At 42.8% G+C, this 27,408-nt stretch overlaps 1 protein-coding gene across 1 annotated transcript in view; it reads right to left on the bottom strand.

Moving 5' to 3' along the window:
- The window catches only part of LOC144494993 (solute carrier organic anion transporter family member 3A1-like), a 329,502-nt gene that overhangs the window by 67,294 nt on the left and 234,800 nt on the right, over positions 1 to 27,408 (bottom strand). Inside the window, exons 3-4 of the mRNA XM_078214721.1 lie at positions 14,446 to 14,544; positions 10,675 to 10,944 (exon numbers count right to left, since the gene is read on the bottom strand). Of these exons, the coding sequence (XP_078070847.1) occupies positions 10,675 to 10,944; positions 14,446 to 14,544 (369 nt within the window). The remainder of the gene's footprint in view (positions 1 to 10,674; positions 10,945 to 14,445; positions 14,545 to 27,408) is intronic.

Genomic DNA, 27,408 nt, shown 5'->3' with positions numbered 1-27,408 from the left:
ACTATTCTGAAAAAAGGTCCTCGACTTGAAATATTGACCTGAATTTTTGAGGAGTCAGAAAGGTTCCATACCTTAGCCAAGATGGTGCTGGAGCCCTGATTCCAGAAGCCCTGCCTCCACCTCCCCCCAACATTTTTCCCGGGGTTGTGTGGGTGGGAGGTAGTACTTTGCACATCCGTGGTTCATGGAGCAGTTGCATGTGTAAAACTGTACATGGAAAGATCTGATAATATTAAGCTGATTCCTAAGCTTTAGAAATTTGAAGAAAAAGTCTAAAGCTGCCAGAGTTATTTGGAGAGTTCACAGGTTCCATTATATTCATACTCTTTCACAAGCAGCTCAACCATCCTCACATAGATATCCTCTGCATATTGTTCAAAGAAAACACGCACACATTTCAAAAGAACGTCCTAATATTCTGAGCTAACAAAGGAAATTTTCTGCTATAATGACATTGCCACAATGTAATCTTCCTTTTATGAAAAATGCTTGCAATATTTAAAAACGGCAGAATGAATTGCTTTTCCTTGAATGAAATCCAAACAATTCAATCAGGTTTGTACCAATCCGCCATTTATTGAATACATATTTACTCATATTTTACGCAAGAATCAGTTTAATGTTATCAGATCTTTCCATGTACATTTCATATTTAAACAACTATATTTAAATAGATATAAGATTCATACTCTGTGTTATGGTACCAGGCCCATAACAAAAGAGTTTTGACGGAGCAGAGGAGGGTTTATAAGGTGGCACAGTGGTTAGCACTGCTGCCTCACAGCGCCAAGGACCTGGGTTCGAATCCTGGCTTGGGTCACTGTCTCTGTGGAGTCTGTGCGTTCTCCCAGTGTCTGCGTAGGTTTCCTCTGGGTGCTCCGGTTTCCTCCCGCAGCCCGAGAGATGTGTTGGTTAGGTGCATTGGGCATGCTAAATTCTCCCTCAGTGTACCTGAACAAGCGCTGGAATGTAATCCCTAGGGGATTTTTAAAGTAACTTCTTTGCAGTGTTAACGTAAGCCTATTTGTGACACTAATAAATAAACCTTAAACTTTATATTTTAACAGTTGCCCATCCATGTTGTTATTGGAAAATTAAAAGTCTAAATATGCTTATATTAGTTAGGATGTGGTCACATGCTGAATGCTTCAGTATTGGCCTTCCAGGAAGGTTTTATGCATTGGTCAACTTTCCTAGAGTGGTTTGCTAGCTGAAGCAGAAGGTCAAGAGTCCTCTCTTACCATTCATACTTAGCCTTAATAGAGGTATTTTCTTTAGGTTTTTGTCGTTTGCTTGAAACATGGAAGCAAAACATGATCTATTTCTAAGGGGCTGGAGGTTAACCAGCCTATTATTGACTTGCACTGGATTTGTGGCTCTTGTAGGCCATTTATAGAATAGATTGACTAGACGCCTAAGATGGCCATAGTCCAGAAAATTATGTTCTCCTAGAAATGTGTGTCATCTCTAACGAGCCACGTTACAAGCTTGACTGATTATTGTAAATTGGTTGTTGCTACTCAACCATGTGGCACACCTGGATAAGAAAGATAGCACGGCCAGTTTGTGGTGCACACACACAAGTCTTATTTGGAAAAGAACACTGCAGGAATATTTGATTAAACATTCAGCACTTGTTCAAAGGTGAGGTGAGGTGCAGTTTTGAAAATAGAGATCTTATAACATTGAACTAATCCTTGCATAAAATATAAATAAAAGACCAAAGAATGACTTGGATCTTGGAAAATTGAATAAAATTTCAAAATTTGCCAATGATGGCAAGCTTGGAGCAATGGTAAACTGTTAGGATGTTATGAATCACCTGCAACAGGACATAGGCTAGCAAAATGGGCAGAAAAGTAGTGGATGGAATTTAATACAGAGAGTGGTTGGGGTGTGGAATGGACTGCCTGCAGTGATAGTGGAGTCAGACACTTTAGGAACATTTAAGCGGTTATTGGATAGGCACATGGAGCACACCAGGATGATAGGGAGTGGGATAGCTTGATCTTGGTTTCAGATAAAGCTCGGCATAACATCGAGGGCCGAAGGGCCTGTTCTGTGCTGTACTGTTCTATGTTCTATGTTCTAAGTGTGAGGTGCATTATGGCACGGGGAGGAGAGGCAATATGGACATAAAAGCACAATTGTAATGAGTGTACAGGAACAGTGGTTCCTCGGGGTGCATGTGTTGATCTTTGAAGATGGCAAGACATATAGGGTGGGACTTTCCTGCCGCATTCGTCCAAAACCGGAATATCCCACCCGAGGTCACAGACCTTTGTATTGTCCGCCCTCCCCCCCGCCCACTATGATCCCTGCGGCAGGAAAAGTCCCCCCCATTTAGTGGTTAGCAAAGCAAATTGGCTTCGTAAGCAGATGTACAGAATACAAAGGCAGGGAAGTTATGCTGAAATTTTATGCAACTCTTGTTATACCCCAGCAAGAGTTTTACATCCAGTTCTGGTCATCATACAGTAGGAAAGATGTGAAGGTCATTGAGAGAGTGCAGTGGAGATTTACCGGACTGGTTCCAGGGATGAGAGATTTTAGTCATAAGGTTAGGTTGGAAGTCTGGGGTTTTTCATATTGGAGTAAAGGAGATTGATGGGAGATTTGACAGAGGTATACAAGATTATTACAGGTTTGGATCAGGTAGATGAGAAAACCCTTCCCATTAGGTTTTGGGCATGAGATGTAGGGGAAGTGTGAGGAAGAATGTTATTACGCAGCAAGTGGTAATGACCTGGAACTCGCTATGTTCGAGGATGATAGAAATGCAAACAATCAATTTTTTCAAAATGAAATTGGGTGGGCACTTGAAGCAAATAAATTTGCAGGGCTACAGGGAATGAGAAGAAGAGTGGGACTGACTGGATTGCTCTACAGGAGCTTGATGGGCTAAATATCCTCCTTCTGTGCCATAAATGAATCTATGACTCTATAAAGCCAAAGTATTATTAGATGCATTAGTAATGCATTGCTGTCCCTGCCAAATTAATGTACCCTGAGGTAGATCCATGTTAACCGTGCTTGGGGGGTCTTAGTCCTTCACTTTTGTTTCTGAATTTAAAACATGTGGAATGGTTTAACCATTTTGCAAACGTTTTGAATATATTTTGAACCTGGTAACTTTTGAAAAGCCTGTTAATGTTTGCTGTCTAGGTTTACACTCATGAGTGGACAAATGGGTGTCATGCAAAAAGCTTGCTAATGCTACTGGAAAGTTCACCAGGAGTTAACTGCTTTCACACAGAGGGAGATAAGGGAGATTGATTTAAAATAAACATGAATGTCGCTAAAAAATAGACACGTTGCCGAAGGTTTCTGTCTGGCACTCAACAGAATAAATGCAATAATGTTGTTAGTGTAGCTATTAATGTATTCAGGATTGTTCATCAAGTGCTGCCCAATTACAGAAACACATCTAACATCTGAAGTAATCACATAGAAAGCAGACATTTTGCTTCAGGTTATGCAAGTGTGGACTAGTTGAATATTGTCTGTCAACCAATTTCAGATAATCAGTCAAGCTTTGTAACGTGGATCATTCACACTTGCTCGAAGTGACATACCTTCATTTGCAGGGACGCATTCTCTGCAAACATAAGGAATATGTTTCAAGCCTTGCACTTGTTTGAATTACCTGGGAACTTTGGGGCCGATTGTTCCCCATTAGAACCATAGAACCATAGAACATTACAGCACAGAAACAGGCCTTTTGGCCCTTCTTGGCTGTGCCGAGCTATTTTTCTGCCTAGTCCCACTGACCTGCACCTGGACCATATCCCTCCACACCCCTCTCATCCATGTACCTGTCCAAGTTTTTCTTAAATGTTAAAAGTGAACTTTCTCCATGGCCATGCCTTGGCCAATTAGAGTTGACTTGCCAACCAAACAGCATGAATTGTTGTGAGCATTTAAAATTTGGCGTTCCTGTATTTGTCCAGATGAAAAGCTTTAGCAATCCGTCTCTCTTTTCAAAAATATATATTTTAGTAAGTGTTACTTAGTCATTCGCTTCACAGGAACAGGAGTAGGCCATTCAGCCCGTCCTTCAGTTAGATCTGTATCTCAACTCCAATTACCTTTTGCTTCATAACCTCTTGATGCCCTCACCTAACCAGATTCTCAGACTTGAAAACTTCAATTCAACCAGAATCCACAGCCTTTCGGCAGGAGAGAGTAAAGGTTCCCACCATCCTTCATGTATAAAAGTGCTTCCTGATATCACTCCTGAGTAGCTTAGCTCTTAATTTAAGATCATGCTCTCTTGTCCTGGATTCTCTCACCAGAGGAAATAGTTCCTTTGCATTTACCCCATTGAATCCCTTCATCATTTTCAACATCTCAATTAGATGAGCCCTCAACCTTCTAAACTCAAGGGAAGACAGACCAAGTTTGTGTAAACTGTCTTCAAAATGGAACCTTTTAAATCCCCAGACATGTGTAGCTCTCTGTTGACTGCACAAGTAAACTAACCATCAGCTGAGGAAGCAATATTTGTCCTCCTGGATATTTCATTTTAATGCAATGATTGAGCAGGTTTTCAAAGCAGTAAATGTGGTATTTGCTTCTCTCCTCCTCCTTCAAGACTTTCAGTACTCAATGATTTTTGTGATAGATCCTGAAAGACAGGGACTCATCACTGATGCTCAAAAGATCAAAAATCATCTGCCTTCAGTGATTTTCAGCGATATCTGTCAGACATTGGACAGCTTCTAGCCAGTGGTAATAAAACTCTGGCTACTTTTTATCCTGGTGAGGAACACACCTATTTATGTCTGCAAACAGGTATGGAATTGTTTACACAATGGGTGTGTGATTGGAGTCATTCCAAAGATGGCCTGTGATACCAAGCAGTCTGTTTATATATCCGTGCAGGATTAAAATTTAACTGGCTAGTCTCCGCGTGAAATTAGAACCCGAAATTCAGTGCAAGAACCACATTGAGTTGTCAGAATATGCAAAATAAAAATAGTCAAAGCATCTTCACAGAATCACAGAATTGTTACGACACAGAAGGAGGCCATTTGACCCATCATGTCTGCACAAACTCTCCAAACGAACACTCGGACCAGAATTTTATTACCCTACGGGAATCGGAGCAGGTGGTGGGAAGGTCCATTGACCTTGGGTGGGATTTTACAGTTTTGGGATGTGCGCGGCCGTAAAACCCCGCCCTATGACTTAGTGTCATTCTCCTACACTAATCCCCTACCCTGTCCCCTACACATTGGGCCCGATGTTACCATCAAGTTGTGCCTGTTTTCAGGGGCGAAAACTTGGTAAAGTCAGGCGTGAGGCGAGTAGCGTGATCCACGCCTGCCTCCATGCCCTTTCCCCCTTTACCAATGGCTGAAAATGGCCGCAATTGGGACCGTGCCCAAAACGGGCACGACGGCAATTTGAATGCATTTAAATTGACTTAATGGGCTGCACGCCCAAACTTACTTGCACATCCCCCTTTATCACCGCGTTCACCCATCCAGACTCGGTGTGAAACACACATGGTCCGCAAAGGTCCAATTCGGGCGCTCCAGGAGAGGTGGGGGGAGGTGAGTCAAATGGCTGTCTGGTGGTGGGGGGGGGAGGGAGGCAAGTCAGATGGCTCTCTGGTGGGGGTGGGGGGGTGGGAGGTAGGTGAGCTGGCTCTCTAATGGGGGGGGAGGGAAGCGGGTCAGATGGCTCTCTGGTGGGGGGGAGGGAGGTGGGTCAGATGACTCTCTGGTGGGAGGCGGGGGGGTCCACTGCCACTCTGCGTGCGATCGGTGTGGGAGAAGGGAGGGTCCACTGCCACTCTGCATGCAATTGGTGAGGGGGTGGGGGGGGCAGGGAAGGGGGGTCCGCTGCCATTCTGTGTGCGATCGGTGGGGAGGAAGGGGGGGTCCGCTGCCACTCTGCATGTGACCAGTGGGGGAGAAAGGGGGCAGCAGGCCACGGTCGGTCTGGGTGGCGGTGGGGGATAAGGGAGTCAGTTACGTTGTTGGGATGGGGCAATGTCTGTGGGGGCTAGGGGGAGACATTATCCAGCCCAGGAATGATGTGGTAGGGGGACGTTTTTCTATTTCTTTTACTACGCATGTGCAGTTGAAGGCTCTGATCAGAGCTGCAGCGTTTCGGGTGCGTTAAGCCCCGCCCACAGGCTTGTGCAGCGCAATTCAGAATCGCTGCTTTTTTTTTCAGGGAGAGTGCGTATGGGGGCACCTGAGAAAGGGCTTAAAAGTTGGATCTGAAACACCCAGTTTCAAGTCCGCCCAGCACTTAGAATTAAAATGGTAAAATAGGGCCCATTGTTTCTATTTAAGTAATCATCTAATGCCCTCTTGAATGCCTCGAGAACATGCCTCCACCACACTTCCAGCCAGTGTATTCCATTTGTTATGTGGAAAAGGTTTTCCTCACTTCACATTTGCTTCTTTTGCAAATAATTTTAAATCTGTACTCTCCCTTTTAAGAACAGGAACAGTCTCTCCCTATCGACTGTCCAGCCCCCTCATGATTTTGAACATCTCTATCAAATCTCCTCTCAGCCTTCTTCTCTCCAAGGAGAACAGTCCCAACCTCTCCAATCTATCCTCATAACTAAAGTTTCTGATCCCTGGAACCATTCTTGTAAACCTCTTCTGCACTTCTTGTTGGAAGATTAGTTAAGTAACTGGGAATTAAGCTTTATTCAAAAACCTGTGGCAGGGATCTGAGAAAATAAATAATTCAAAGGTGATCAATGCCCTGTTTGAAAATCCTGTGAACCGCAAACTCTTAAAGGGGAATTATGTTGGCGAATTGTTAACCAGGAAGTGACCAGGAAGTCCCAGTATCCAAGCTGGGTGCAGATTGGGGACAGAGCATCTGATCAGGACATGGCTATTTGAAGAGTTGCTGAACCTCTTACAACACTCTTTGGAGGTAAAAATTTAAATTGTTACTCGATTTATTTTATTGGTGGCATGGTGTTGCACGAAGGCAAAACATCCAGATCACTTTCTGGTTAACAATTAGCCAACATAATTACCATAACATATCCTAGTGATTTAGTGTGCATTCATGTTAATGCTGCCCTCAACGTTGCAATATAAACCTGATATAGATCAAATGTATACTGTTCTTTTGTATTGGCAACAGTGTTGATTCCACATTGATGTGGAAATGCCTTTTGCAGCAACCTCAATTTCTGTGAGTCTTCTTTTGAATATTCTTTGACCAGGTTGGCTAGTACATGTGATCTCCTTCAACACACCTTTCTCTCTCCTTATTGATCTCTGCAAATCCCGCAACCTATTTGCCTCCCAGACCGTCCACTCCCTCCCAGAGCCATTTTCATAGAACAGTCATTCCTAGTAGCATCCTTTCATCCATCTACTACCAACTATACAAACACTAACAAAGTTTCGTTCCAAGCAGTAATGAGCTCGTGTGAAGCCTCTATTGCAATAGTTTCTCTTTGATGACCTTCAGTAAAGGCAAAAGGCATGCACAGGCAGAAACTAACAAATCTTGCACAATGGGTCCTTATTAGACATCAGGAAAAGGTCCCAGTGTCCAAACTGAGTGCAGATTGGAGGCAGAGCATTTGATCAGGGCATGGCTATTTGGGAGAGTTGCTGAACCTTTTACAACAATGGCACTCTTTGGAGATGAACGATTCAGAATAGTTACTCTATTTTTTTTATTGGTAGCATGGTGGTGCACGAAGGCAAAACACCCCCCAAGTTCATGATGCAGCAGTTGAAGTGATGATGCAAAATGTAAATGAAAGGCCGTCTATGGAACAACCCCTGAAGGACAGCTCTCCAGAGACGCAGCAGAAATTATTTATTATTTGGCATGTGTGGGGAATGGCTGGTACCTGTCAATCAAAAATGCCACTAAATAGAGAGTTCCATTTACCAATGGAATACAGTGGAATACTTGTAGCAACAACTAATATGCAAGTACTCAGCAAGTAAAGAACAATATTCTTTTCAGTTCTAATCTACAACAGTATGTTAAAGTATAAAGTCTAAAATAATACAGTTTTCACTTGTGGGTTCCGGATAACTTTGTAATTGCTTCTGGCTGCGAAAGTGTTGATTCAGAAAAGGGGAATATCAGAAATTTGTGGAGACTTCTGGTGCCAATAACACAAAGGTTACTGCATGATTGCCATTTTTACCACCCAGAGGCAGAGGGACTGCATTCGGAGGTTTTCATTGTCAAAGCAGGTCAACCATGGTTAGTCTACTCCCCATGCCTTGTTACATGTTGGTGCACAAAGTATGCATTTCACAAAACATTTCCTTACACTTTGATTTGCTTCAATGCCTGCCCCAGATCATCTAGATTGTGGTCCCCAAAATGAGGCTATCCAAAGAAGATTGCTCACTGAACATACTTTGATTTTAAAGGCAGCAGTAGAAATTGTGGTGTCGATGGAACTGGCTGCTAAAGAGGCTTCACAATTTGGTGCAGGAATGAAGATCCACAAGTTGGGAACTGCCCATAAGAAGTCAAAACAGCAGCAAGCATGTCACAGGTGTGCCAAAATGGGCCATCCAGCAAGTGAATGCTGGAGTGAGGATAGTCAATGTAAGAATTGTGGCAAAAGCTTTGCAGAAGCCAGTTTCCCCTAGGAAGATGATTCAGAATGGGTGGCATGGTGGCATCATGGTTAGCACTGCTGCCTCACAGCGTCAGGGACCTAGGTTCAATTTCAACTTAGGTTGACTGTCTGTGAAGGAGCAGCGCTCCGAAAGCTAGTGTCGTTTGCTACCAAATAAACCTGTTGGACTTTAACCTGGTGTTGTTAGACTCCTTACTGTGTGTGGAGTTCGCACATTCTCATCGTGTCTACGTGGGTTTCCTCTGGGTGCTCTGGTTTCCTCCCACAGTTCAAAAATGTGCAGGTTAGGTGGATTGGCCACGCTAAATTGCCCCTTTGTGTCCAAACATATGTAGGTTAGAGGTGGCTATGGGGATAAGATGGGGGTGAGATGATCTTATAGAGAGTTGGTGCAGACTCTATAGGCTCTTTCTACGCTGTAGGGATTCTCTTCTGTGGTTTAGATGAATCTTGGTACATTCAAGAATCACAAGTTGCATTCTCCAAAAAGAATCTACAATATGGAAGAAAAGGATTACGACTGTGAAGAAGGGAACACCCAAAAATATAATGATGTGCTCCAACTGAACATTTTCTCCATACAGGGTGAATCGCATAGATTCTGGATGATTCCAAAGGTACATGGACAACATATTATAGGGATCTCTCCCCACAGATGCTGTCAGACCTGCTGAGATTTTCCAGCATTTCCGTTTTTGCTGGATATTACGATTAGGGATTGATATCAGTGCCGCTGTATCTTTATTTCCTGAGACGACACGCCAAAAGAAACTGAAGCATTTCCTTTAAAACCAACTGTTGTGATTTTAAGGACATACACAGAAGGATCGTGCCATTAAATTGTAGAGATAAGTGGACAAACAGCACAGTTGCCTCGCCTGGTGGTCCGTGGTAATTGTCCAGCTTTATTTACAAGATCATGGTTGGAGAAAACTAAGCTTAGCTGGAGTGCTGTCAACAGATTAGACGATGCCAAAACAGACCTACAGCACATTCTGGATAATTACAAGAGTGTATTTGAAGAGACACTTGGCTCAATGAAGGGAGTTCAAGTGAAACTCACGATAAAGCTAACTAGTCAACCAAAAAGTCACAAAGTGAGAACGATGCCATATGCAATTCATCCCTAGGTCAAAGAAGAATTTGAACAACTTGTTACCATTCATGTGTTAGAGCTGGTTACAATAAGTCACTGAGGACACATACCAACCGACTCAAGAACAGTTTCTTCCCTGCTGTAACATTATATTCTACACTCTCTCCTTTCCTTCTCTATGTACTGTATGCTTGGCCTGTATAGAGAAACAATACTTTTCACTATATACTAATACATGTGACAATAATAAATCAAATCAAATCAAAACCATGCACAGTACTAAGACTCCCTAGTGAACTTTGCATTTTATTATACATGTTCAAGTGTCACTCATTGGACCCACCTCCTTGGAACCCTTGCATCCTTCAATGTAAGACAGAATTATATCCTGGCAGATGTGATGCCCACAATCCAATCAAATGTACAATAACTTGAATCTTCAACCCTCAGATGGGGGCTATGGCAAGAAGCTGCTACCAAACTCATGGGCAAATGTCCACGGGGGTGACCTACGGCAATGCGAGGAAGGTGTTCAAAATTCTCTAAGTGCAACTGTTTTCCCCCTTATTGAAATGTTCTCTGTCCCAAGGGTTGAGGGTGTTATTGAAACAACAACATTAAAGACTCAGACCTATCCTCCCTTCCCTTCCCATTGTGCCCACAGCGCTCTCATCAGAGGGCTACTGCACCAAGTTGAGACATTTCTTCACTGGTCTATCATTCATACTGATTACTCCAACTACCAAGGCTCCTCCAAAGTAACTCCTGCAATTAAGGCAAGCTAAAAATGAACCTCCAAAAATATTAAAGCATCATTTGGACGAGTTAACTGTGAATAATTGACAGCCTTAGTATTATGTATAATATTTACAACAGCTAAAGTAGCTTAACCTGTTACAACTGTTCAGCCTCTTATCCATGCCTCTATAAGGCAGTACTTTGTTAAGAGAAGGAAATATGTTTATACGGTGCTCACCTCTCAGATATTCCGTGCATGTTGCCTCACTGGTTTGTTTACATTCTTTCTTATTTTCCTCTGTAGTTAGCTTTGACTGTTCTTTGTTGCCTTTCCCCGGGAGCATGGGCTGCTGTGAGCTTTTGCTCAGTGTGTGGTGTTTCTTTGGCATGGCCTGAGGAAAGCCAAACATAAACAGAGAAGAGAAGAACAGAAGTCCAGCACAAAGGAGGAAGCCAGCCCACCAAGCACCAATCCACCGAGGATCATCTGGGGTGATGTCCAATTTTGCTGAAAGAAAGAGGGAGAATTACAAAGTCCAAGAGATTGCTCCAGCCAATTAGCAGAATTTCAAAAATATGGTCGCTGTATGGGTAATATATAATGCAGCTCCTTTGAGGACCATAATGGAAAGGGATGGAAAACATCAAACCTCCAGCTGCTGCAACTAGGTCAGGACTATTCCATCAATCACTCTTGATATGCAATTATTATTGAATCCCAAATTCAGACAAGTGACAGCACAGGACTGCTCCAGGGTCACTACAATTACTTGCTGATGTACTTTACAACTTGTCATTTTGCTAAACCATGTATCAATTAGATTTTTGGCAGAAGCAGCTTAACAAGGGATTGTGGTGAAAATTAACATTGGCTCTGCCACAATAAATTTCATTTACTCTGTAAACCCTGTTATAAATCTCACTGGAGTATGCGTCATTGGTCTAAATGTCATTCCTCCAGTTTTAGAATTAACCAGACACAGTGGTGATTTATACATAAGATTTGATACAATATAGTTTCAAGTTACTAAAGAAGGCGCAGTGATCTTTTAAAAGATGAAATAAAAACAATAAAAACACAGGTTTATGCACCAACTTGACAGATATACAATGCTGTACTGTAATACCACATTTTTGTTCTTACTTATTATTTATCTTCCTTTCTTTTTGATTATTTCCTCTGCATATATCAGCCATGGCTCAATGGAAGCTCTTTCACCTCTCAGTCAAGAAGGTCATGGCATCAAGCCCCACTCCAAAGACTTGAGCACATACAACTGGCATTTCAGTGCGGTATTGAGGGACATTCCAGAAGAGATGTTAAATTAAGTCTTCCCTCTCAGATAAAGGGGGCAGCACAGTGGTTAGCACTGCTGCTTCACAGTGCCAGGACCCAAGTTCAATTCCGGCCTTGGGTGACTGTGTGGAGTTTGCATTTTCTCCTCATGTCTGCGTGGATTTCCTCCGGGTGCTCCGGTTTCTGCCCACACTGCAAAGATGTGTAGGTTAGGTGGATTGGCCATGATAAATTGCCCTTGGTGTCCAAAGATATGTAGATTACTTGGGTTAGCCATGGTAAATGTGTGAGGTTACAGGGATGCGGTGGGGGCCTGGGCAAGAGGCTCTTTCAGAGAGTCGGTTCAGACTCGATGGGCCAAATGGCCTCCTTCTGCACTGTAGGAATTCTATGATTCTAGGAGTAAAAGATCGAATGCAACCTTCCAAAAAAGAGCATGGGAATTCTCCTCATGTCCCGGCTGAATTTATCACTCAGCCAACATCAACAAAGAATGGTGTGCTCATTTATCACTTACTGTTTGTGGGACATTGTTAAGCACAAAATATATTCCCTGACATTGGAAGTTTACCATCTGAAAGATCTCAGCTGCACAATGCAATAATCTTGGGTGGGATTCTCAAGCCTCAGCAGACAGCCCATGAAAATCCCAATGCCCCACTGAATGGGCATCGGGCAAAAATCAGGATTCCTGACAGGCATCAAGGCAATTGGGATTCACCCAATCCGCCCCAATCAGGTTTGACGGCCCATTCATCATCCCCCTGCCAAGCATCCGGCCCCCCAGCGGGAACTGCATTGGGCGGGCTTTGCAGCTGATAATCACCCGTGGGGGCATGGAGTGCTGGACCTTGAGGGTTCAGGGAAGCACCACTAGCTCCTCAGAAGAGAGCAATCCTCCCCTCAGCTACTCATACATGGGCCTCGCCACCACTCTCCCCCCTCAAAAAAACACACCACACCATGCAGGCAGACCTGACCTGATTCCCCCTCAGCCCCCTTCCCCCGCCAACCCCCCACTCAGCCCCTGCTCCCTCCTCAGACCTTCTCCCCCCTCACACCTCCACTCAGGTCCACCTTCAAACCACATGCCTTGGCAGTGCCAACAGTGCACTGCCACCTAGCTCCGTGGCACTGACACCCTCCCCTTGGTGCTTTGGCCCTGAACGGGGGGGGATGGGGGGGGTCAAGGAGATAGGTCCAGTGGCCATTTGCCCCTCTGCTGCTGCCAGGCTGCAGGGGAAGGGTCCCTCAAAGGTCCTGAGGTTTGGATGGGCTTCCTTGGGGTAGGGGTTGAACTCATCACTGGGATGCAGATCTCGTGCTGGACTGCCCCTTCTAGCCTTGGCAGACATGAAGATCACCGCTGGCGTGATGATTTCAGGCAACCTTGTGATCAACATCTGCATTCCTGCCTGTCAGCTGTGAAAATTCTGAGGTGGCCAGGTCACTTTAACCTTCATGCCCCCTGTCACCTGGCAGGATTTTAAATCATTGCAGCACTCCATCGTATTGTAGAAATTTCACTTTCTCCCTGTCAGAAGCTGCAGGTGAGAGCAGACTCCTTTGAGGTTCTCCGACAGACAAAGATGTCAATTTCACCCGAGGTGCAGAGGGAAGGGAGATTTAACTTTATAAAGCATCTCGTTATATCAACAAAATATTCAGAGGAAGTTGCACCGAGTATTACTTGTGATTTTTGTGTTGGGACTATATTTTTGTGGGTACAGTCTATTTAGAAACCTTGATAAAGAGGAGGGTCAGGATTCTCCCAGCCCTCTGTGCTGCTCGAGTAGCGCAGTGGGCTATGGGACATCAGCGGGGAGCCTGTAGCGGTGCTTGCAACTGGCAATTGCAAGTCTCCCAGGCACTTTTTTTTCCACATAATCAGCCCCGTGCCGGAAATCAGTGCTGTTTACCATTTGGAAATCGCTAGGCTCCTGTCCCGCTAGTGTCGCCCCCCGTGCCGGGTGAGCACATCTAGTCCCCATTGGTGGGGAACAGTTGTAAAATCTGCTGGTGGGAATAGAGGCCATTGAGGCCTCCCAGGAAGTCAGGGACAGGGTGGGAGTTCCTCTTGGGCAGTGCCAGCCTGGCACCCTGGCACTGCCAACCGAGCACTGGTCAGTGCCAAGGGGGCAGGTCCAACTGGGGGTGGATTGGGAAATCAGGGGTGACAATTGGGACTGACTCAGTTGGGGGGGAGGGATGGTTGTCGGGAAGGTCAGCAATCAGGTGGGGGGGGGGGATCAGGAAACAATTGGTGAAGCTGGCAATTGGAAGGCCGGCTTTGTGGAGGGCCCAGTGCACATGTGCCAATTTTCCTACTGACAGATTGGCGAATGCGCAGTGGCCCGCTTAGCACTATGCTGCCAGCCTCTTGGGCGGGATGAGCCCCCACTTTCCAGTGTGAATCCCGCTGAGTCACTCTGTGATGCACAGAGTGCCGGAGATTCACTAAACTAAGTACGTCCCAAAAAACGAGCGGGAAAATCTCCTGCTTTCCTGCCCGTTGGGCACTTAGTTTTTTTTGGGGAGAATTCCGGCCGAGATGCAACTTCTGGAATCCTGACACTTAACTAATGCAGGTCTACTTTCTGATGCTTTCAAATGGCGGTACACAATTTACACATCAGAGTGAGTTATTATTTACATCATAATTCCTAAATGCCAAATTTCTAATCTGGCATTTTTCAAAAATGAAAAACCAACCTGTGTCAATGAAGATAGCGTCCACATAAATCGTTGTAAATAAGGACCCCAGCATGAAACCAAATGCAGGACCGAACAACATGGTGGTAAACAAGACCCCTGTTCAAAATAAAAATTAACAATGTTACCAAGGAACACGGCGACCAGTTACTATTACAGCCAGTTGAGATTCTGAGAGAGTTCTCAGTATGATACTGGGACTCTCATTCTCAAAACAAACCTTCCAATTCTATCCCAATTCTGACTAAGCCTCTGGAATTCTGGATGGAATTTAATGTCCACCCCTGTGGCAAGTTTGATGACGGGACGGGCATTTAAATGGGTGGGGGAAGGTTGGGTGGGGACCCTGCCGTGATCCCGTCTTTGCCTCTCTTAAATCTGGGGTGAGAAAACACATGGACTGCCTTCTCCCCTACTGCCAATTGAGGCCCTCAAGTCGAAAATTAACGTTACTTATTGGCCTCATCCAGCAGCCGCTGGTCTTCAACGATGAGGTTCCTTGTTCAAAGGCATTCAGTGCCTAATAGGGGAACCTGACATCAGGAAGGGGGGATGATAAGAGCCTCCACCTGCCCTTGCTGCCGACACTCTTCTCCCCTTCTCCTGTAATCTCCCCCCTCAAAAAAACACCCTATCACCCTCATTCAGTGGCCTGGCTCCCTCAGTGATACTAGACTTCTCCCTGGGTCCATTGCTGGCAGCTGCTACCATTCTCCAGTGATATCTGCAATGGGCAGCTGCCAGCCTCTGATTGGCTGGCAAATTTCAACCAGGTAGGATTTCCACACCCACAGTGACTGACCCAGGGAGAGCCTGCCACAGGCCATCTAAGAGGTACTTATTACCAGTGGGCCTTCCTCAAAGGGGTTAAAACCGGGCTTTATCCTGCTTTCCAGCTGCAGGAACCCACCAAGCCTCTTTAGACGCACCTTCCAAACCCACAGCCACTACCATCTAGACAGACTAGGGCAGCAGACAGATGGGAACACCACCACATGGAAGCTCCCATCTAAGTCACTCACCATCCTGAATCAGAATTATATCGCCATTCCTTCACTGTCATTGGGTCAAAATTCTGGGATTCCCTCCCTAGCAGCACTGTGGGTGTACCTACACCACATGGACTGCAGTGGTTCAAGAAGATAACTGAGCACCCCTTACTCAAGGGAAATTAGGAATTGGCAGTAAGTGCTGGCCTAGCCAGTGATGCCCACATTGCAGGTGTGAATTTGAAAAAAAGATGAGAGCCCCATTGCCAGCACTGAATACCACCCAATGGTGCAAAAGTGAACTCAGTTCAAAAGATTTTTCAAAAGTATTTTCAAGAGATCTTGAGTATTTTCTCTCAAGCCCATTGCCACACGATAAAATAGATTATGAGAGGTTACTGATGTGATTGTTGGCCTGGATTTTCAACCTCAAAGCGAGTAGCAGGAGTAAAGAAAGTCCCCGGTTTGGCTTGCCTGCCTGGGGAGAAAGTGCCCACAAAGGGGGATCTTCATTGCCAGGGGTCAGGTATGGGCTAGATTGGGCCAGCTGCCCTGAGAAAGAGTGCTGAAGCAGTCACAAGGGCTGCTGAGTGCAGGGACGGACTGTTTAAAAGGCTGGCCTTGGTGCAGTGGGACTTCGTCCCAGTTAAAATATAAATACAACCTCACCCTTCGCACACATTCACCCTCTAAATACTTTATATGCCAATCCATACCACCTCATGTCCCCACCCATCGGGTTGGTAACCTGTTATTTGAGTGTTGGGGGGCGGGGGGGGGGGGGGGGGAGGATGCCCCTTTTTGCTGAAGGGTTGGTTGTGTTGCCCGGGACCCACAGGATTCAGCACACGTGGTCCTTACTGGTCATTTCCAGCACCAAAGCAAGCCTGGGGGGGTGCTTCCTGACATCAACACTGTCTCACTCTAATTTTAAGGCTTTCTCCCTCATCCTGGTTTCCCCTATCAGAGAAAACAGTTTCTCTCCAGCCATCTTATCATATTCTACAATCCTCTTAAACACCTCAGTTTTCTAATAGTTTCCGTCCACTGTGCACTATATTTTACTTATGTCCCGTTTTTCACTAAAATCAATAAGAACAGGGTTGTTAAATCTTTAATTTGAAGTACTTAATTTGCTCATTGGATTAACTGTACTCATTCAAAGTTGAAACTCCACCAGTACATTTATTTACATATATATCAATTTTAATTTTAATGCTTTATGTAATACCGTACATTTGTTGGCAGATGTCACTTAGGATAGAGTTAGTATCTAATTTATGCATGGACGGTATGAACTACATGTGTGAAGCATGGGGCTAGTTGAAGCCAATCTGTGAAGAACAGGTTGCAATGTTATCACCACTTGAAGTCTCAAATTACATCTGTTAGCATTTCTATGAATAACCGCAATACAGACACTTAAAATCTTTTATAACTATTGCAGTTGCCCAGCTCTGGTGCTTACGCTCAGTTGACTTTCATTATTTAAAGTTAGGAATTTTTTGTGAACCACATCACAACATTTGTAAAACACTAAAGCCACTCAGCAAAGTGGTCAGCAGGAATCCATCAGAACATGACACGGTTTTTTATACAAAAGGCCACTGTTTTCTGTCAAATTGAGTTTTTAACCGTGTATCATTTCAGGAAAACTGTTTGACGAAAGCAAAGCAATCACATCCTCTGAAGGGCAGTCAATGTACATTTGCTAATACCGTACAAGATTGATTCTTTTAATCTTAGTGAAGTTAGGGATGATGGCAATGTAAAACCTGACATTTCTGACTTTGAGTTCACTCAGCATCAATGGCACCTAGATTTACAAAGCAGCTTCAAATGCACCTCTCCAGAAGATGACCTCTCTAGGTACATCAAATAACACTTTCAAATCTCCAAACTACCACTTAATGCTGATTGTCCTTTTGTGAATGTTCATCTTTTAACTCAGATATCCCAGCATTTGTTGTTTTTCTCTTTATGTTCCACAATGCAAGTTAAGAAGAGCTTGAAATCTATTGAAAAAGGGGCATGAATATTGCAACAGCTCATACAAACATGCTATCCAGGCATTTTCTTTAATAGAATACTTATGGTCAAGAGAAACTAATTGAGGTATTTAAGATCATGAAAGGTTTTGAAAGGATAAGAAGTTAAAGGTAGTAACAAGGAGCACAGACTGAGGGTAGAAAATAATTGCTTTCACACACAAGAGCACAAAGGAACATGAAAGCAATCTAACACAAAAACTAAAAACATCACCTGACCTGTTCAGTGTTTCAACCTTATTCTGTTTTTATTACTAAAAATCTGGAATGTTTTACCACAAGTAGCTACTGAGGCAGAGCTCATGGGTCTGGAATTCCCCCAGAGCTGCTCCCGCTTCCCAGCTAGAACCTTGCCCGAAATAAAGAATTTGCATTTATATAGCACTTTTCATGACCTTGGGACATTTCAAAGTACTTCTGATGTGTTGCCACTGATTTAACATTGGGAAATACAGCTGCCAATTTGCACACTAGAAGGTGTCAGAAACGGAAATAAGATGGATAACAAATGTAATATGTTTACAGTAATGTTGGTTGAAGGATACATATTGGCCAGGGTGCTGGGAGAACTCCTCTTGCATTGCTTCAAAATGAGCCATTGGGTCTATTTTGCCCAGCTGAGGAAAAGATAGCAAACACAGCCATTCAATTTATAAATATAAATAAAATAAAGTCTCAATGAGTTTTTGGTTTGACTTTTGAGCTGGGAACTTCACATGAGGAAGGTGCAGTCAAGTCTCTGCCAACTGCGCTGTCCAATGTGGTGCCTAACCCTTCACTGCATGCCACATGCTTCTTTGGGCGGGTGCCAATATTCAAAATTTGTTCACCAAAATAATAACCCTTGTGTCAATTTCATTGAAAAAAATGTCTGATGTATATTAAGTCCTGAATTACATTTTTCTTTTCTAATTAACCCCACAGCTGAAGAAAATGCATTCAGGAAAAGTGAACTAAATCTGCGTTATTCCTCTGAAATTGAGCCATGAACAACAATAACATGGCACATGTAAGCATGGTATTTATCCACCATAAAGTGGGATGCACCAATAATTCAAAAATCAACTTTCAAACAGAAGTCATTTATATGGATGACATAGGCAGCAACACAGCTGTGTTAAAAGCAAATAAACCAGCAATGTAAACTATCCTTTCAATAGACTGCAACACAAGTGAAGTAAACACTTTAACATTGCAATTATATTCACAATATATCAATATAACATGATCAACCAAAAGAAGAAAAGGTTGTGCGGAAGGTACTGGGGACACTTAATATAAATAGGAGATTCAATAAAAACAGGCAGTTGGAAGTTTCAACTTGTTGGAGATGATGGATGAGGGGTTGAAACAGGATACACATGTAAAAATACCCTTTCCTGGTCGACACTGATCACACTTTAACTCCATGAGCTCTTCAGGATCTTACACAAAGTTGCTTGCAGTACAGTGAAGTCGAAATGGAAATGGAACTGAAATATACGCAATATTAATATCACACATGCTGCTTGGCATAATGCGCTTCATGGGGAATATATATTGCGCATGGCACACATTTACATGTACGAATGGAAAATTAATAGTTGAAGTTGCGTTATGAATGTATACTCTGATCCTTTGTAGCCTCATGACATTTACTGGGCCACAACTGTTCACAGTTCAGTACTGGGGTGTGCCCCAATTCCTGCCACTGAAGAGTGACTTGATATTTCAAGGTTATCTGATAGTCTGGATAGGCTAATGAACTGCCCTGGGCTTTATGCTGATTTTGTTCCAAAATGGCTTCTCTGTCACAATAGAATTAGTTTTATTAATGACTTTTGGGAGTTGTATAAAGAAAGTAAAGCTAAGCGTAAATTGCACATGATAAAAAAGGGACAGCCATAAACCATGTATCCTATATCAATGGTTATGAACAACTTATATGTCAGAAAATAGTCCAAGATATTCTGTTGATTACCTGCAGCAAAAAAGTCATTACATGAAAAAACCTTTAATTTTACATCAGAAATTGCACAGCAATATCTTCCTCTGTCAGAAGAATTCAGCGAGTTAATACTGACCGCGAACACATTGAAATGTGTATCAGCTGTTGCTTAAATAGACACTATGGATACAATGGTATCAATGTGCTAAATTGCTGAAAGTGAAATTACAATAATATCTACTGTCTGGCATTGGTTAAAGTCAACCTGACAATCACAGTGGACCACACAGTGGCTGGGCTCCAATGTGAGCTTTTGCTTAGATTAGCAAATGCAACTACTTCTGCCCACTGAGTATGGGCAGGAATTAAATTTCCAACTCAAATCTCCATTGGGTCAGTTAGCATACCACCATGTGGTGATAATGTAATAGATCAAGGATCTAGCACATCACTTCCTGGCAATACCATGAATTTCAATTGGCTGAAGCTGGAATTGCACGAACATATTTATTCATAATCTCATTCTAATTGAATGGATAGCCACATGAAGCATCAGCTAAAACTTGCAGAAAATGCAAATACAAGGGTGGAATATTAACAGTTTTAATCAAATGTATCCAATCTGTTAAACTAATCCTTGGTTAATTGGATGTGTTTTTCGAGTTTAAAGTTACAACACTTAGAACTGAGATATGAACATGTATAAAATTCCATTCATTTGTCAAACAGAATTCCAACCCTGGTGCTCTTCTGATCACAGGAGACTGGGACGACAGATTTGCAAACTGGACTCCATTTTTGACTATTCCCATATTGAAAAATTTTTTAAAACGTCTTTCCCAATCTTTGACCAGTCCCCTAGCAAACCCTTTTAAAACCCCCAAAACTGTTTTTGCTTCTCTTACAGAACTGAAACAGCCTTAAACAAAGTCAAGAAAGTCTTTCTCATTAACTGTATCTGTGGTGCCTTATCCTTTATCCCACTTGATCTCACTGAAGCCTTTGATACAGTCCTTCTACGCTACACTATCCTTCTCCAAAGCCTCCTCTCCATTGTGCAGCTCATGGGGGCTGCCCTCAATTGCTTCCACTCTTTACCTATCCAATCACACCCATTGTATCTCCAGTAGTGACTTCTTTCCTACCCCCATCCTCCTTTATTCACTCAGGTCTCCCCATAATCTACACTTAGTTCCTTCCCTTCCTATCATATTAAGCTGATCATTATCTCCACCCTATCGGTAACTGCAACACTACTGCACTCTATCCTTTCCTTCTTCCTATGTACTCTATGAGCTGTATGTTTGTTTGTATAGCTCACAAGAAATGATACTTTTCACTGTATCCCAGTACGTGACAAGGATAAATCAAATCAAAAATTCCTCTCCCTTATCTATATGGGGTCAGTTTCCACATGTGGCTTGATGAGACCCAGCTCTACCTCTCTATCAACTCTCAACCCATGCATTGCCTCTGTGCTATGACCGCTTCTGCAGCATCCCAAATTGGAGAAGCTACAATTTCTCCAACTAAACGTCAGAAAGACCAAAACTACCTTCTTTGCCTCCCCCCCCCCCCACCAACTTCATACCTTTGCCACTAACTCCATCCCCAATCTATCCACTGCCTTCGACTGAATGAGTCTATTTTCAATACTAACGTTCAATCAGCTACCAGCTGAGTTTCTGACTCTACATAAGCGCCATCACAAAGATTTTTTAAACCTCAACAACATCTCCTGTCTCCACCCCTATGGTAGTCGGGACCACTGAAATTTTCATCCATGTTTATGCCATCTCCTAATTAATCTTTTTATTGCACTCTTTGTCACCTTCTATTTCTCATAAATTAGCTCATCAAAAGCCCTTTTGATATCATACCTGAAAAAAGTCCTGTTTGTGTGTCATTAAGGGCGGCACGGTAGCACAGTGGTTAGCACTGCTGCTTCACAGCTCCAGGGACCTGGGTTCGATTCCCGGCTTGGGTCACTGTCTGTGTGGAGTTTGCACAGTCTCCTCGTGTCTGCGTGGGTTTCCTCCGGGTGCTCCGGTTTCCTCCCACAGTCCAAAGATGTGCGGGTTAGGTTGATTGGCCATGCTAAAATTGTCCCTTAGTGTCCTGGGATGCGTAGATTAGAGGGATTAGCGGGTAAAATATGTAGTGATATGGGGGTCGGGCCTGGGTTGGATTGTGGTCGGTGCAGACTCGATGGGCCGAATGGCCTCTTTCTGTACTGTAGGGTTTCTATGATTTCTATGATTTCATTCCTACCTGCATTTATCTATATTCTTTTCCATCAATGGTGCAGATTTAAAATTTTCAACTTTGTGGTTAAATCCTGCTGTAAAGCGGCACAATGGTTAGCACTGCTGCCTCACAGCTCCCGGATTTGTTTCTGGCCTTGGATAACTGTCTGTGTGGAGTTTGCACGTTCTCTCCATGTCTGTGGGTTTCCTCCCACTGTCCAAAGATGTGCCATTTAGGTGGATTGGCCATGCTAAATTGCTCCTTAGAGATCAAAGATCTGTAGGTTAGGGGGATTAGCCATGGTAAATGCGCGGGGTTACAGAAATAGAGTGGGCCTGGGTCGAATGCTCTTTTGGAGATTCAGTGCAGGCTCAACGGGCCGAATGGTCTCCTTCTGCAGTAGGGTTTCTATGATTCAATGATTCTCTACCATTCCCTAGCCCATCAAACCCACTCTCAAACCCTTTGTTCTTCTAACCCTAGCTTCTCATGCAGCCCCTCCAACCCACCTCCACCACCTTCTCCTTCACCTCATTATTCGTAGGCTCGGCTCCATGCTTTGGAATTCCCTGTCTAAGCCCCTCGATCTCTTTACTGAGCACTCCTCCTTTTGGATCCTATGTGAATTTCACCTCTTTGACTAAGTTTCTGGTCATTCTCCTTTTATTTTTTATCTTCGGTTTGGCATCCAGTGTTTTCCTTACCTTTCTAAGAAGCATCTTAAAATACTTTTCCATGTTAAAGGTGCTATGTAAATGCAAGTTTTTAATTACTGCAGTAGTAAACTCCCACCTATCCTTCCTTTAAGAGTTATAAAAAAAGGATGACTATAGCTTGGAGGGCTTCTTACAAAATGGGTGTTTACATCAAGTTTCTATTATATGAGGGCACATTACATCAGGAGTTATGAGATTCTTTCCCACTTTCAAAAGTCACCTATGGATTCTCCTCTCCCAGAATGATTTCAGTGGAATTCCTCAGCCCTTTTCAGTTTTGATTTCTTTCCTTTCTGCTTGACACCCACATCCTTCATCCACTTTGGGAATCTGCATGTGGAGGGTGCTGCTGAATTTTTTTTGTGGTTGTTCAATAACAGCAAGATCAAGCCACGATACTCTTCCCAGCTAGCCTGTTTATATCCATTGGGTGAGATAATGCTGTTGTCACTGATGGAACAATGTTGAACATGAGTCAGTACTTTCAGGAGGGCAAAAAGTGACTGATTCAACAGGTGCCCATACAGAAAGCTACATATGGTCACCATTACATCCAAGGTCCACTAAGTTGTACATTATCCATATATCAGTTGTCCTGATATCAGGTTGTCCTGTCACTTAAAATTCAATATTGAACACTAACATTTTGAGTATTTTTTTAAAGCTTGAATTGAATTGATTGATGTATTATTGTCACATGATCGAGATACGGTGAAAAGTATTGTTGCCAGCTATACAGACAAACCACACTGTTCTTAGGGTACATTGGGGAGAAGGAAAGGATAGGATGTAGAATATAGCGCTGCAGTTACCAATAGGGGGTAGCTTGTTACTTGCTACAAATTTGATGTGAACCATTGATGAGTCCTCAGGTTATCATAGAATATGCTAGATACTGATTCTTTCCAATGTTTTTCATGTAACAGCTAAATACAGTTTCCCATTCTAGCTTGCTTAGATTGTTAAGTACTGGTAAAATGCTAATCATGTGTGTATGCATATTAATGACCAGGTGCTGCATTTAGTCTGCACGTCAACCAATGATGCATTCAAGGGGAAAATCAATCATAAACACCAACCATGTCAATCAACTCTTTAATTCTGGCAGCATTTGTGATGCTCTCCTACAGTTGTTATTTGTACATATTTTAATTACTGCATTCTGGTTTAAACTAGTTAATTCCTTATGGCACAGCACAAGACTCGTGGTTTTTGCAATGGCATTCATAACATGAAGATTCAATTTCAACTTACTACTTGAATTTGTCCACCAAAAATACCCATTAAAATTCTTAGCTCACCAGATCTATGACTGGCAGACACGACTTTGTATTAGCGAACAATGCTGGAAAAGTGACAAAAAAAAGTCGGCAGTGGACTGCAATAGCTGCTTTTGGAGTCAATCTGTACAACAGAAGCAAACTTCAATGTTTTCAATTCACTTGTGAATCTTCTGGATATTACTCAAGGAGTTGAGAGCATATTTGTGTAATAACATGGGCCCAGTAAGCCTTGGCAGAAGTTACCCCTCCCATTCACAGCAGAACTAAGGATACCTACCACAACAGAATCTCTCTCTCCCTCCCCTTCCCCCGCTGCTCTCTTTTTCTCTGCCTGCCTCAAAGGTTCTCACTTCTTCCCACAACACAGTTTTGACTCATTAAATTCTTTTCCACACCCACAAAACATGGCAACGTGAGTAAATACTTGTCGCATTTTATCTGTCAACCCACATTCTGGCTGAACTGAACACTGTTGGTGATTACTGTGAAATATATTTAAGCTGTTTCAGTTTCATTCGCCTCTGTCAACATCTGTTGTTTCATTAACTGCTGAAGCAGGAGTCCTCTGGGACTAACTTGAAGCTACACAAAGGGTCGTGGATTTGGTAATAGTTGGGGAAGGCTCACTTTTCAAGTCTGATATTTTCAAGTCCCTAGCGCTTGGGATGCATATCTGACAGAACGGGACTTCCACTCGCCACAGAAAATTCGCAATGACCCTGGCCTAATCTCTGGCATTTGGGAGACAATGTAAATATTGAAGGTAGAATTCCCAGGTTCACTTGGGAACCATGATGAACTGGGAGCAGAAAGTAGCAGTAGAAATACCTGCCGCAGCAGAGGAATATAGTCAATCTCCATGCAAAAGTGGTAGCATTTTTTAGAAAATAAAATCTGGCTCCTTTTAGGCCTAAGAAAGTCGTTGCTCTGTCCAAATAATTCATCAGTTGCTCAGAAAGTTTTAGGTCCACATTGTGCCCAGTATTCATCTGCCAAGCACCAATAGAAGCATTCTGCACTGCTGGATTTGGCCATTGGAAAATTAAGGGAAGAGTTGTGGTGAAACCACATCCCCTACAATCCCCCCCAAAATAGAGACCTCAGTGTCACTTTTCACCAGAACTTGCATTTGGTGAAGTTCCACTCAACTGCTGAACAGCCTCCTGACGCATTCTCTTGTGTGCTATTTTTACAGTCGTGGACTGTTTTTTTAAACTGGATTTAATGTCTACATAAAAATAACACACACAGCCATGTAATACAAGTGCTTTAAGCATTTGCCTGTTTAGAGTCGCCAATCAGAGATTCTGCCTTGTATGGTCTGAAGCGAACTGGGTTCTGCCCTGCTGCCTGCTCACAATGGGAATTAAAGTCATAAATTGGAGCTGCCTTGACTTCAGCTGTACAACCTGTAAGGCAGAGTGACAGCACTGACAAGCCAAATGTGTTATTATAGACCTTTCCCTTGATACTCACAATTCTGCTGCTGCAGGGGATAAAGAGGAGAAAGCTAAAGAAAAAGTAATCTCTGTTCATTCGAGTGATATTACAAATGTCTCAAAACAACCTCTCTACAGATAATTGCAATTTCTAAAGCAATGTGAGTGCACATAATTGATCAAGTGACATGAACATGAATTCTGGCCTACCAGACTATCAGAAAGCTTTTCCAGCTCCTTCATCAAAAACTTTTCCACATGCACTTATTTTTAAAATGTTGTTCAACAGCTTTCTGGAACGTGAATGTTAATACCTTGAGTTTCCCAAATCTACTCTGATAGGATTGTAACTTGAAATATTTTTCTTCAAAAGTCGCTTCCCTATCTCTTTGCAGTATGTGGGAGGAATCAACCTCTATAAAAATACCGGAAGGTAAAGATTTTTTAATTATCTATATTGAAAGGAGAATCTAAATAATGGAATCTGTGCAGAGGGAATTATAGAACAGTCATGCTTATTGTGGGAAAATAATGGCTTTCTTACAAAAGAAAAGAATAGAAAAACATCCAGAAATGAAACATATAATAATAAATACTCAGCATGGATTTCAAAAGGGGAAAATCTTGCTTGGCTAACTTTATTGATCGTTTTTGAGAAGGTAGCAGAGAGTAGTATGATGGCAATGCAGCAGAAGTGGTTTATCTGGATTTTCAAAGGGCTTTCGATAAGGCCTCATACTAACGAATAAGGTTAAGGAAAGTTTAATTTATTTATTAGTGTCACAAGTAGGCTTTCATTAACACTGCAATGAAGTTACTGTGAAAATCCCCTAATCGCCACACTCCAGTGCCTGTTTGGGTACACTGAGCATGGCCAATGCACCTAACCAGCACGTCAGAGAACGTGGAGTCAGGGGACAAGTGGAAGAATGGACTGCTAGCTGCTCTCGAGACAAAAAGCAGAAAGTGAGAATAAAAGGTTGTTTTTTTCAGAATGGCAGAAGATGCAAAGTTGTGTTTCATTGGGACCAGTGCTGGGATCACTGCTGTTCACAATTTACAGTAATGATTTGAACTTCGGAATCAAAAGTACAATTTCTAAATTTGCAAATGACACCAAATTGGACGAGCAGATGGTCAATACCCAAGGAGGATTGCCACAAATTACAGGAGGACATTAATAAATCTTGCAGAATGGACACATTATTGGTAAATGAAGTTCAATACAGATAAATATGAGGTAATACATTTTGGCAGGTATTAATGGGAAAATGTGAATCTAGATGAGGTAGAGGGACAAAAGGATCTCAGAGAATAAATACATCAATCACTGAAGGTAGCGCAAGGCAATAAAAAAGCAAACCCAACACTCAGCTTTATTTCTAAAGGGAGAGCATTGAAGAGTAGGGAGGTTATCCTATTGAACACTGGATAGACCACATTTAGCCTATTGCATGCAGTTTTGGTCGCCATATTATAAAAAGGGGATATGAGCATTAGAGGGGGTGCAAAGAAGATTTACAAGGATCGTGCCAAAAGTGCATGGTCATTCATATCAGTAAAGAATTTCCCCCTGCATAACATAAGACAGTCAGTAAGAAATCCAATATGGAATGTAGAAGAAACTTCTTTACCCAACGAGTGTTAAGAATGCGGAACTCGCTGCCTCAGCGAGTGGTTGAAGCAAATTGTATAGATGCATTTAAGGGGAAACTAAACAAGCGTTCAAGGGAGAAAGGAATAAATGGTTATGAAGGTAGATTTAGATGAGGAAATATGAGGGGAGGCTCAATTGGAGTACAAACACCAGCAGGGACTCATTGAGCCACATGTCCCGTTTCTGTGGAATATACCCGATGTAATTCTATCTAATGTTAACTGGTTCATCCCAATAAATGTTAAAGCATCCGAAATTCTATGATTTGGATACAAAAATGGCATCCACTGTGGTTTCATATTTTAAAATTTACAGAATCACAATTCCCATGTTGCACAAGCATGGTTTCTGCAGATTAATTGTGTCCATGTATATATGGCCGCAATTGCACTTTCCGAGGGACACTTTAATTACCTAAAATGTCATATAAACAAAACACACAATGCAGCTCAAGTACATATGTGCTGCATTTCATATGTCTTCATGTATTACATTTTGTTGTAGTTTTTAATTTCTTTAGGCCTCTTTGTATCACCCCTCAATCCCAGATCAAGAGATAATCTCCTCTAATCTATTATTTATTTTGCTGTGTGAACCAGCTGCTGAAGAGTAAGGAAGAGCAAAGCAGGTCAGGTGCAGAATTACTCATTCTCTGAT

The sequence above is a fragment of the Mustelus asterias genome, chromosome 6 (genome assembly GCF_964213995.1).
Source record: "Mustelus asterias chromosome 6, sMusAst1.hap1.1, whole genome shotgun sequence".
Classification (NCBI taxonomy): domain Eukaryota; kingdom Metazoa; phylum Chordata; class Chondrichthyes; order Carcharhiniformes; family Triakidae; genus Mustelus; species Mustelus asterias.
Note: the sequence above shows the minus strand (reverse complement) of the source record. Positions and strands in the feature narration are given on the sequence as shown.